Source organism: Bubalus kerabau, chromosome 2, assembly GCF_029407905.1.
Source record: "Bubalus kerabau isolate K-KA32 ecotype Philippines breed swamp buffalo chromosome 2, PCC_UOA_SB_1v2, whole genome shotgun sequence".
Taxonomy (NCBI): domain Eukaryota; kingdom Metazoa; phylum Chordata; class Mammalia; order Artiodactyla; family Bovidae; genus Bubalus; species Bubalus kerabau.
In genome coordinates this window covers 49347080-49359696 of record NC_073625.1, presented here as the reverse complement: position 1 = coordinate 49359696, position 12617 = coordinate 49347080, and the positions used below count along the sequence as shown (strand labels likewise).

Sequence of the window (12617 nt, the reverse complement as noted above, 5' to 3'; positions counted from 1 at the left end):
ATTAACCAGCCTTGCAATTTTTTTTTTTTTTTTTTAATGAAACAGGTGTAGACCTTGACCCAAGGGAACCAAGGGTTCTGAGGAAAGATGGTGTGATTGTCAGCCACTCGTTGGCAGCATTTGCTTACATTAGAGGTAGGTAATTGAAAACTTCCTAGATGGATTTACTGAATTCTTATTCACAAATGCTCTGTTTAATTGTAACACTTGGATGGCTAAAGAAAGCAGGGAACTTCCCTGCTGGTCCAGTGGCTAAGACTCTGCACTCCCAGTGCAGGGGGCCTGTTGGAGCCCTGGTCAGGGAACTAGATCCCACATGCTGCAACAACAACCAAAAAAGGTCCCGCGTGCCTCAACTAAGACCCAGCACAGCCAAATAAAATATTATAGAAAACAGACTTTAAGTTTGACACAGCAACTGCAGTCTTCTACAGTCCAGAAGCACAGAGATCTGAATTTAGGTACTGGTCCCACTGGCGATCAACAAGAGAAGCACAAACGCTTAAGTCACACTCTCCAGCAGCTGGTCTCCAGGGGAATTTTCCGCTTTGCAAAGTAGGAAGCTGAGGAATGCATTTTCCGGCTCGAAAACTTGGGAAGGGCACAGGATTATTGAATTCCACCCTTGGCTGGAAGAACACTGAGCCGAAAGATGACTTAACTGAACAAAACAGGTCGTGGTCTGTGGAGGCAGAGACCCTTTCTGAGTCACCAGTGTTACTGCTTGCAGTTGCCAAGGTTTCCCTGGGTGATCTTCCCCTCAAGGATCAATCAGACTCCATCCTCCCTAATTAGCGGAGCCCCAATGGCTCGTCTGCAAGGGCATGGTGCACACCGTCTTTCCTCATCAGCCTCTCTGCTTACCTCCGGATGGACCGTATTTTGGAATGTTGACTCTGCAAGTTTCGGCAGTGCCTGCCTGACTCTGTTCAGGGAGCCAAAACTTCTGAAGACTTTTGTAAAATACATGGTAACAGAATGCATTATGGCATGACTTATTCAGGCCCTTGCCAGAGCTGGGGCTATTTGGAGTAAGCCTTCCATAGAAGGTAAGAAAGGCTTGAGGAAACACCTCAATCCAGGAGCTGGTATTCCAGCTTGGGACCTTCTTACCAATATTCTCCCTGTGTGGTGGTTGTTGAGAATCTTCTCCTTTCTAACCACCATCCCATGTCTGTTCCTGATAATTGTCAAACTTAAGAGATGTAAGGGATTTTATTGTTGGAAATATCCCATATTTTCAGAGTCCTTAGAGAGCCCCTTGGTGGAAAGGCAACATGAAAATGCTTCACACAGAGGAATGGTGACAAGGCTTATGTGCTGTGGCCACTCCCGGCTGCGCCATTCTCCTCAATAACTGTCTTGTTCAGCTCAGGCGGCCTTAACAAGAGACCGTGGACTGGGTGACTTAAACGACAGAAATGTATTTTCTTCCTGGCTTGAAGGCCATGATCAAGGTTCCAGCAGGCTTGGTGCCTAGTGAGGGCTGTCTTCATGGCTTGTAGACAGCCTTCCCTGTATCCTCACACAGCAGGGAGGGAAAGAGAGAAAGAAAACACTAGGTGTCTCTTCTTTTTTTTTTAACTGAACTGTAGTTGATTTAATGTATTGTGTTAATTTCTGCTGTAATCAAAGTGATTTAGTTATACATATATTAATATACATACTCATTCTTTTTCATGTTCATTTCCATCATGGTTTATCACAAGCTATAGTAGTGTAATTAATGTAGTTCCCTGTGCTATACACTAGGATCTTGTTTATCCATCCTATATATGATAGTTTGCATTTGCTAATCCAAACTCCCAGTCCAACCCTCCCCCACCCTTCCCCTCCCCCTTGGCAGCCACAGGCCCATTCTCCACATCTGTGAGTCTGTTCTGTAGATAAGTTCATTTGTGTCATATTTTAGATTCCATTTGGTGTCTCTTCTTATAAGGACACTAATCCTGTTGGATCAGGGCCCCACCCGTATGACCCCATTGAAACTTAATTACCTCCTTATAGGTTCTGTCTCCAAATATAGTCACACTGGGGGTTAAGGCTTCCGGTGCATGAATTTCAGAGGTTACAATACGTAGTAATGACCCTGAGTGACTCATCCCCTCTTCTGCACACAAGGAAGCTGAGACTCAGAGGACTTGAGCCATGTGCCTGAGGACACTGAGTGGCCAGCAGCAGGGCAGGATCTGACTCAACAGATACAAAACCTGCCCTCCAGCTTCTCCAAGAGAGACGTGTGCCCTTCAGAATTTTGAAGGATGGAAACCTAATATCCTTGAGAGGTCTGAATTAGCTTCTCTCCATCCCTATCTCTCCTCTTGCACACTTATTACTCCAAGGAGTCATTTTTGCTGTTGTTCAGTCGCTCAGTCATGTCCAACTCTTTGTGACCCCATGGACTGCAGCACACCAGGCTTCCCTATCCTTCGCTACCTCCTGGAGTTTGCTCAAACTCATGTCCATTGAGTCAGTGATGTTATCTAACCATCTCATCCTCTGCTGCCCCCTTCTCCTTCTGCCCTCAATCTTTTGAAGTATCAGGGTCTTTTCCAATGAGTCAGCGCTTTGCATCACGTGGCCAGAGTATCGGAGCTTCAGCTTCAGCATCAACATCAGAAGTCATTGGAGAGGTTTACTTATTAGGCACCCATCTCTCCACTAGACATTAAGGTTTCAACTGCAGATGTTTGTCATCCTCGTCATTGCCGTATCCTAGTGACTGAGACAGAGCTGGCACCAAGTAGATGCACGGTTAACAGTTAATTAGTGACCACATGGTGAGTCCTCCTCTGGTCTCATGAGCTATCCTGTACCTTATCATCTCCTGGTATTTGCTGTTCGTAAGTATCCAATTTTTAAGGAACGTACAGACTCAGTGGGTTATTGGGTTTTATCGAGGGATGTTTAGGCACGTTCTGAGGCCAAGCCAAAATTTCATGTTAAAGAGAAAGAGACACTGAAGGTGCTGTGTCAGGTGTTAATGAAACGGAGCTGCCACTAGAAGTTCATTCGTCAAATCACAGAGGCTCACAAAGTCTTAGGGGGACAGGGGCCTCTGACCCTGCCTGTGAATTTCCTGGGCATGTTACTCTCTGGGTGGTTCTTCTGAATGGTCCCCAGCTCACAGCATTCTCCTCACTGGTTAGGCCAGCACATTGCAGTGAAGGGCAGGACCTTAGGCTGAGCCATTTCAACACGAGCATCTCATGATGAGAGTATCAGCATCATCATCACTAGAAAGTGGTGCCCCAGCCAGCTCTCAGTGGCATCTTCATCCTCGATGTAGGGATGTGATCAGAAGGCTGGACTGGGTTCCCTGGACACCCACTGAGAGGAGGAGGCCCTCCTACTGGAGAGGTCCCAACAGAAGCTACCAAGAGTGAGCTGGGAGGATTCTGGCAAAATCACCAAATAGACAATGGACTGAGCAAATCAAAAGGACATGTCCTCAGGTCAGGCTACGGATAGCTTGGCCACATTAGTGCCTCCAAGTACACGTGGGGGACTGACAGACTAGAACCCAGAGTCAAGGGGCTTATCCCGGGATGTGGAGACACAGAGGCTAGTGGACGGACACAGAAATATCCAAGGGTTCCCGATGAACGATTTCTCTTTGAGCCATTTAAATGGTCTGTGAGACATCTTCATAGGAGTGTTTGAATTTGTGTGTGCTCAATCGCTCAGTCATGTCTGACTCTTTGTGACCCATGGACTACACTAGGTTCCTCTGTCCGTGGAATTTTCCAGGCAAGAACACTGGAGTGTTCTTGCCATTCCCTTCTCCAGGGGCTCTTCCTGACCCAAGGATCAAACCCACGTCTCCTGTGTCTCCTGCATTGGCAGGCAAATTCTTTACCACAGTGCCCCTGGGGAAGCCCACGTTTGAATTTACCCTCTTCTCAATAATATAGACATATTTATTGAATTCATTCTAGAATTTAGATCATGGGTCTGAAGAAGCTCTTAGAAAAATTTTGAAGTTAGGGAAATGGAAAGGGATGGATGTGTGTATGTCTCTCTCTGTGTGAGTGTATGTGTGTGTCTCTGTGTGTGTGAGTCTGTGTGTGTATGAATGTGTGTGTGTGTGTGTATGTGTGTGTGTTGGAGATTTGGGGAAGTGACTTTGTTAGCTGGCTCAGCTGAAGATTGTGTCTAAGGATATTTATTTAGTCTTGCTCAGAACTTGATGTCTTCCATTCCATCTAGTGAGCATTTTATTAATATTTCCTGCCCTTTGCGGCCTAGTATTTCTGATCCTGCCTTGGACTTGGGCCTGTGTGTGTCCTCGGCCTCTGGCAGAGCTCACTGTGGACTTTTGGGGTGCATGGGGGTAACTGGGGCCATGGATGAGAATGCAGCATTTCTGCTGCATTGGGAGGGCGTCATTGTTTCATGTGAAAGGAGCTCTAGGATATCAGACAGACCCACAATGAAACAGAAGTATCATAACACATTCCGAAGTTGGAGTTACATGATCCCCTGTCAGGGAGAAGGATGGGAAATCAGCACCGCCTTGTCATGGAGGTGTGGGCTCTGAAGTGTTCCCACGGCCTCTAATCTTTGCTTCCATGACAGAAAGTTACTATCACATCCCTAAGTGCTGTCAGACCAGGCCCAGCGGGCCTTGTGTTTTCACCTGGTGGTAGCAGGGCCCCCCAGGATGGAACTCTTGCCCAATCTCTTGGTGTCTTTTTTAGACAGTAAGTTTGAGCTGGAGCTGTGTTGGCTGCAGACCAGAGTTCTAAGAGTCAAGGGACCTTAAAGGCCACGGGCCACCTTGGTGAGACTCCCCAGGGCTTGCAACCACTGATGAAATTCAAGTCATTCACTGGACCTGTGAGGAACTAAGGCCAAATGAGAGTAAGACTGACAATAGCACAGTGTGAGGATTCTGTTTAACAAGGAGTCTAATGCCTTTATTTTAACAGAATATATAATAGGAAAGGTGAAAGGTCGTTGCTGACCCACAAAAAGATGCCAGGATTCTTGGCCTCTGGAGGAGAAGAATTCAATCCAGGGCCAGAGACGAGGCTTGATCTCTCAGAGCTTTTGTATGATTAAGTTTTATTAAAGTATAAAAGAGATAGAGAAAGCTTCTGACATAGGCATCAGAAGCGGGCAGAAAGAGTACCCCCCTGCTAGTTTTTAGCTGGATGTTATATAGTCACTATCAGTCTGTTAATGAAAGAAAGGAATGGCTTAAAACTCAGAATGGCACCAGGCCCCTCATCCATAAGATATATTTTGGGATAATCTTGGCACCAGAGGACTCATCCCAGGCCATAAAATGAATGACTTGAATCTTGTAGAAGGGAGATTACCATACAAATAGTTTCATCTACATAAATTAGGAGAACAATGTCTGAGTATAACATAATGGTTTGTCAAGTAGGTTCTGAGCCATTAGGTGGAACTGACTTGAAGACAGAGTTTGAGGTAAATGCATAGTACATTAACATAGCTTAAGACAAACATTTCCATAAGAAAAAGGCATTGGTTAACTCAAGGTTTGAGAATAGTTAACTTCAGGTGGAACCAGGTGTCATTATGGCAACACAGTAGTTTAAGAGAAACCTCCTTTTAAAATTTGTATAGAGAAGGGGGGGAAAAATCTATCTATCTATCTATCTATCTATCTATCTCACTAGTTTGTTTCCTCCTGCCGCTTAAGAAAGATAAAAATGTCTGACACTTGCAGCCTATTCCCTCCATTTGGAGACCCCTGGCCTTCCTAGCTGTTACCCTCCCAAAGGGTTTCCCTGGTAGCGCTAGTGGTAAAGAACCCAGCTCTCAATGCAGGAGATTTAAGAGATGTGGGTTCTTAGATCTCCCAGGAGCCTGGGTTGGGAAGGTCTCCTGGAGGAGGGCATGGCAACCCACCCCATGGGTATTCTCGCCTGGAGCATCCCATGGACAGAGGAGCCTATGGCCCATTGGGTCACAAAAAGTCAGACACAACTGAAGTAACTTAGCATGCACATGCATGATAGGCAAAGGGGTCACAAAAGCCTACAGTGGTCCAGTTTTTAGAAAACAGACGGCGTCCTCTTAGTGTAAAGCCTGGGGCTCTGGAGAGAGCTCTGACCTGAGGTTGGGTCCCAGCTGGGTGGTGGCTTTGGGCAAGTGAGAACAGGAGGAACTGGGCCAGTTCCCAGCCACGGCTCCATCAGCTAACACCTGTGATTCTGTGACTGCAGACCAGTTGGCTCAGTTGACTAGGAAACCTCAATTCCAGTCGGCTGGCCCAAGAGTTGCCACGTTTTCCATCTTTGATCATTGGATCTCAGCAGACTCGGTTCAATGGCCTGAAGAGTGATCACTTGGCAGGAGGTTCACGGGAGCCAGAGGTGCCTAGGGTCTGATGAGTGAGAAGCTCTGGTGGCACCAGAATCCAGATCCCCAGCCCCACCCACCCCCACCCCCAGAGCAGAGGGAGAGAGGAAGAAAGGCAGCTAACATCATGGAGCCCCAAGCCTAGTGCTGTAGATCCACGTCCACTCCCTTGCAGCACTCAGCAGAGAGCTGTGTCACCCCCAGTTAGGACTGGGCACTGGGGACTGGGCGAAGAACAAGGCCGTTCAGTCCCGGTGCTCAGGGAGCTTATTCTTTGGGGTGAGAAAGTATAAAATACACTCAGAGACTTAGCGACATTCAAGAGGCTATGAGACCTAATGACAGGGGGACTGAGTCCAGGCTGGGCATGGGGCACAGAGGCCTGGATGAGGAGGGGGAGAAGGAACATTCCAGGCAGAAGGAATGGCGTGTGCAAAAGCACCAAGGTGCCAAGTCATCTGGCCCCCGTGAGGGCTGGAGAGAGGCCAGTGGCCGGAAAGCAGAAAGCAGGGGCTCGAGTCTTTGGAGTTGAACTTGAGGAGGCTGGTTGCACCGGCCAGGTTCTAGCAAGCTTCATAGGTGATGGTCAGGGTTTGCTTTTTATCTTAATAGGCGGAGAAAGAGGGTTATAGGTTTTAAGTAAGACAAGGATGCAATCTGATGTGCATTTTTAAAAAGATTACAATTCCAATGGGGAAAATGGATGAGGAGGGCAGGAAAGTAGAGAGGAGAGCTGCTGGGGGCGGGAAAGGTGGAGAAGTGTTATCCTTCCTGTTTTTCAGATAAATTCACTAGATCCAAAGACACCTTAATGATAGGCAAATACAGGTCATTCACCATGTATATGCTGTCTAATGCCTAATATCAACAATATATGGAGCCTGTATGTATATATCGGAGAAGGCAATGGCACCCCACTCCAGTACTCTTGCCTGGAAAAATCCCATGGACAGAGGAGCCTGGTAGGCTGCAGTCCATGGGGTCACTAGGAGTCGGACGCGACTGAGCGACTTCACTTTCACCTTTCACTTTCATGCATTGGAGAAGGAAATGGCAACCCACTCCAGTGTTCTTGCCAGGAGAATCCCAGGGACGGGGAAGCCTGGTGGGCTGCCGTCTATGGGGTCGCACAGAGTTGGACACAACTGAAGTGACTTAGCAGCAGCAGCAGCAGCAGTATGTATATATAGATATACCTAGTGCAGACCCAGTTTTAAAAGTGGGCATGTGACATGAGCCAGCATTTTGACAAGAGAGACTAGGTAAGCATCTGAAGAGATGGACACATAATTGGGGATTGGGGAAATAAATACAAATCAAGCCACAGTGAGTACAGTTTTGTACCCATACGATTGGGGAAAAGCTAGAACCCTGTCCATACGTAGTGCTGGAGAAGACGAGGAGTCACGCGACTTCTCAGGCACTGCAGCCACTCCGGAAGCCACCCTGGCCACTTTTCCCCAAAGTCACATGTCTTAGAACTCATTCAGTTGCCCTCCTAGGTCAGCACCAGAGAGAAACACTTGCACATGTTGACCCAGGGACATTTGCAGGAGTGGTCACGGCTATAAGGCCCGCAGAAGGAACCTGGCAGTCCCCGGATGCCCACCACCTGGCAACTGCGTGAACAAACCAGTGCCTTCAAGACAGCAGAGTAGCACGCAGCCATATACTGTTGGGTTCAAAGCAAACGCCAAAGCCCAGACACTAAGCTGTAATGTTACACCCTTTTCATAAAGCTGTTAGGAATACATGGAGATGCAGAAAGCTGTATTAAAAAGGCAAGCAGGGGAGGAATGACCATGGAATGCAGGTGGCAGTTACCTTGATGTGGGGGGAGGCTGGGGGGAGGGGAACCCACAGGTTAGACACAGGTATTGTGAAGGTCCAACTCCCACTCAGGGGGCTTATTCACAGCACAGGTGCTGGTGACAGAATTTAAATTGCTTAATTAAATGAATAAATACAAAGGAAGGCCATGTATTGACCCATAAAGAGAATGTGTCATATCCTAAGGCTTCCCTGGTGGCTCTGTGGTAAAGAACCTGCCTGCCAAGCAGGAGATGTGGGTTTGATCCCCGGGTCAGGAACATCCCCTGGAGAAGGAACTGGCAACCCACTCCAGTATTCTTGCCTGAAGAATCCCCTGGACATAGGAGCCTGAAGGGCTACAGTTCATGGGATCGCGACTAGTCAGACACAACTTAGCTACTAAACAACAACATGGTTAGTTTAATTCTTTAAAAAAGAAATAGGGTTGGGGAAGGAGAGAGAGAGAAAGGAAGGAAGGGGAAACAGTAACTAGCCCGCCTGTCTGGAGCAGAGGCAGGCCTCTGTCCTGACCTGAGCTCCTTCTTTGCCCATGAAACCATTGCTGGGCATGATGGTCTTGTGGGCAAGAAGAGAAGGGGGCTGTGGGTGATCACTGTTTCCCAGAAGCTTGACCAGCACGGGGTATTTCTGCCTGGAACTGGCCTGTCCTGAACGGGGCTGGCTGGAAAAGGTCACAAATGGGTGGGAGTCCCTCTGGCCATCGGCAGCAGTCCTTGCAGGCATGGCAGGAGGTGATGTTGTTGGCCTGGCTGTCGGTGGGCTCAAGGTTGACGCTTGGGCAAGCTGGGGAGGAATGAGCAGGAGCGCAGGAGAAAGCGCAGGAGAAGGGGAAGCTGAATTATGGCTGCACCAAAAGCCCATATCAGAACCATGAGGACAGGAGGGATTGGAGAAGACAATGATCCGGAGGTTTGGTGGGGCACTGGCGGGGAGGTGGGGGGCAGGAGGCAGCAGGGACAAGAAAGGAGGAAGATTTGAAGGAAAGGAAGGTGACAGTGGAGTCAGAAGCAATGAGTCCACTCCCAGCAGAGGCTTTGACATGCAAGGGGAGAAGGAGAAAGGATTTGCCCCCTCAGATCAGGGCCTTGGGTCTTAGCATCATTTTGTGTAATATTCTGGCTTAATGGCTTCACAAATGTGTCCCAAATGCCAGCATCTCCCAATCCCGGTTCTACCACCACTTGCAGAAATAGAACACAAAAGATGTGCCTCCAGTTGACCAGATCTTCAAACTACCTTGGGGCTTCCCTGGTGGATCAGACAGTAGAGAACCTGCCTGCAGTGCAGGAGATGTGGGTTCCATCCCTGGAATGGGAAGATACCCCGGAGAAGGGAATGGCATCCCACTCCAGTATTCTTGCCTGGAGAATTCCATGGACAGAGGAGCCTGGTGGGCTGCAGTCCGTGGGGTCACAAGAGTCAGGACTGAGCGACTAACAACCCTTCCAGGATCAAAATAACCTTAACTCTTGGGAAAAATATGTTGTTGTTATTTTTATAATGTTTTAATATTTTAATTTAAAATTTACTAGTTTTAATGTTATAATATATTGTCTGCATTGCAGACACAGCTCAATGCCCCTCTCCCCGCCAAAATCAGCTTTGCGTTCAGACTTCTGTGACTTAGGGAGAGTGATGAGACTGTGCTCAGAGGGCTGGTGGCAACAAAGAACATTTGAGGCTGGTGACTTCGCCAGTGACTTGAACTGCGAGTGAAGGAAGCCAACCGGGGAAGTTTCACGTTTCAAGAAGATAACGTGTCCCACTTAGAGCTCTCCCGTCAGATCACAGGGGCTGGGTTTCTTGACTGGACATGAAACGTAACAGCCGTTGAGATCTGAACCTCCAGTCTGCGTCTCTGGGAAGGACCGAGGCAGCAGAGACAACAGTCGTTATTCAAGTGGAGTGAACAGGGGGCTGTGTGCCTGGAGGAGGATGGTTCTGTGGAGACGTAGGAGCACGTGCCAGTGGTTCTAGATGTTCATCTCACAAGCTGCTCACAGCTCAGGAGCTGGGTTCCTGTCCTGGCTCCTCCTAAAGAAGCCAACCAAGCTCAGACGGTGGCTCCCCATGCCACCCCCTGACCTCAGTCTGAGTCTCTATGTTGGAGATTCACAAAGTACAGCCCACAGGCTGGTTTTGTAAATAAAGTTTTATTAGAAGACAGCCATATCTGTATCATCTTTCATGTCACAACAGCACCTCTGAGAAGTTGCCACACAGATCCTGTGGCCCACGAAGCCTAAAATAGGTCCTATCTGACCCTTTACAGGAAAAAAAATATGTCAACTCCTGATCTATAGTATAGGAAAGTTAACTGGATTGTAACTTCCCCAAATGGGAATGCTAGCACCTCAGGAGATACAGAGCTGAAGAGGAATAGTCCTTTCCACATAGGGCTACTGTAAGGATTAAACATATGTTAGGATTTAGACCAGGGTACATAGTACAAATAGCATTACTTCTATTCCTATTAGACAATCATTTGGATGTTGAACTTTCATTACCACAACCTTTATTTATATTTATTTTTTAATCTGAAAGAAATTAAGCTGTGTAACATTTAATATCTTAGGACTTACACTCATACTTTATATGTAATTCATTTTTCAAAGTTTACTACAATGAATAATAGCTAACAGCTTCTTAAACATTTGTTATGTGTCATTGCGTGTTCTGAGAGCATCATAGAAAGTAACTCAACTTTTTGATAGAAAGGGGCTTTGGGCTCCATTTTACAGGTGAAAAAAACTGAGGCAGAGAGAGGTGATGTAATTTGCCAAAAGTCACACAACTAGTGAGTGGCAGGGCTGCATTTGAACTTGGGAAGGTTCAGCTTCTCAGTCCTTTGCTATGTGTCCCTCATAAACATACATATATTGACTATACATGCTCCAAACTGCTTTTTTGTTTGTTTTAATTAGTAGGGGTATATGCTCTTAGGTGTGGATGGTCTCAGAGATTCTGTCCAGGATTGGGATTCTGCGTTATCCTCCTGCCTGGGCACATAACCGTTTCTATGCGACTTAGGCCTGCTGAGGACTGGCAGCTCCTCCGGGTCCTGATGTGCTCTCTTGCCTTTGCAGCCCATCCCGAGAGAGCCGCCCTGCTCTTCGTGTCCAGTGTCTGCGTTGGTCTGGCACTCACGTTGTGTGCTTTGGTCATCAGAGTGTCCTGCACCAAGGACTTCCAGGAGCTGCAGCTGGCGAGGGAGCACCTCGTGCCGGGAAGCGACAAGGCCGAGGAGGACAGCCAGGATGAGGAGGGGGAGGAGGACTCCTCGGACTCCGACTTTCCAGGGGAACTGTCGGGGTTTTGTAGGACTACATATCCTGTCTACAGTTCCATAGAGGCTGCAGAGCTGGCAGAAAGGATTGAGCGCAGGGAGCAGATCATCCAGGAAATATGGATGAACAGTGGCTTGGACACTTCACTCTCGAGAAACATGGGCCAGTTCTACTGAGAGCCAGATACATCCTGATGTGAGCACACTTTCTGAAGAGGGAAGGTTCCCAAAGCCCCTCCAGCTCTGTTCCACTTGTACCTTCTGTGAAGGAGAATTTGTCATGCCATCCAATACTGGGGAAGCCAGAAAGTTCTTAAAGGGACATTTCAAACTGTTTACAGCACATCCCAAAATAAATTTGGAGGGAAGAGGTCTTTGTCTTCTGTTATTTATCTAAATTCATGGGTATATGCTAACAGAACTAGAGTTCACATTTATCGAGCACTTATAATGCCCAGCACTGTTCTAGCTGCTTTTCATGCACTAAGTTATTTAATACTCATGACAACTTCATGCGATGATGCTGTCATTCTCATTTTACAGATGGATATTTAGAAGATCTCTGTCTATCCATCAAGAAATTATACTAATATTCAAGATGGCAAGCATGAGTTGAGTGACCTCAAGCTCACTGGTGGTATTATGTTTAGAGACAGGGTTGGCAAAAAAAATTTTAAGATGAAGATAATAAGTATTTTAGGCATTTCTCGTCAGATAGTGTCTACCACCACTACTCACCTCTGCCACTGGAGCTCAAAAGCAACCACAGCTAATACATAATGGATGAACACAGCTGTGTTTCAATAAAACTTTATTTGTGGAAACTGAAATTTGAAATTAATGAAGTTTCACATGTCATATATTCTTAATCAATTATTTTAAAATATAAAAGCCATTCTTAGCTCATGGACTGTACAAAAACAGGCAGTAGACTGGATTTGGTCTTGATTTTATAAATAAATTATGGTTTACATGGCTCAGTGGTAAAGAATCTGTCTGCCAATGCAGAAGACAATCCATGGTGGGGGGAGTGGTCACAAAAGAGTTGGGCACAGTTTAGCGACTAAAACAAGAGTGGTTTACAATGGGGCTTCATTCGTGGCTCAAATGGTAAAGAATCTGCCTGCAATGCAGGAAACCCAGGTTCAATCCCTGGGTTGGG

The 12617-nt window shown here is 47.0% G+C and overlaps 1 protein-coding gene across 2 annotated transcripts in view; it reads left to right on the top strand.

Annotated features, from left to right (window-relative positions):
* EVA1C (eva-1 homolog C) overlaps window positions 1-12097 on the top strand; it is a 112729-nt gene extending 100632 nt beyond the window's left edge. For both annotated transcript variants that reach the window (XM_055567689.1, XM_055567688.1), the window contains 2 exons: window positions 46-135; window positions 11256-12097. In XM_055567689.1, the coding sequence (XP_055423664.1) occupies window positions 46-135; window positions 11256-11632 (467 nt within the window). In that variant the 3' untranslated portion in view covers window positions 11633-12097. The remainder of the gene's footprint in view (window positions 1-45; window positions 136-11255) is intronic.
* The last annotated feature ends 520 nt before the right edge of the window (window positions 12098-12617 follow it).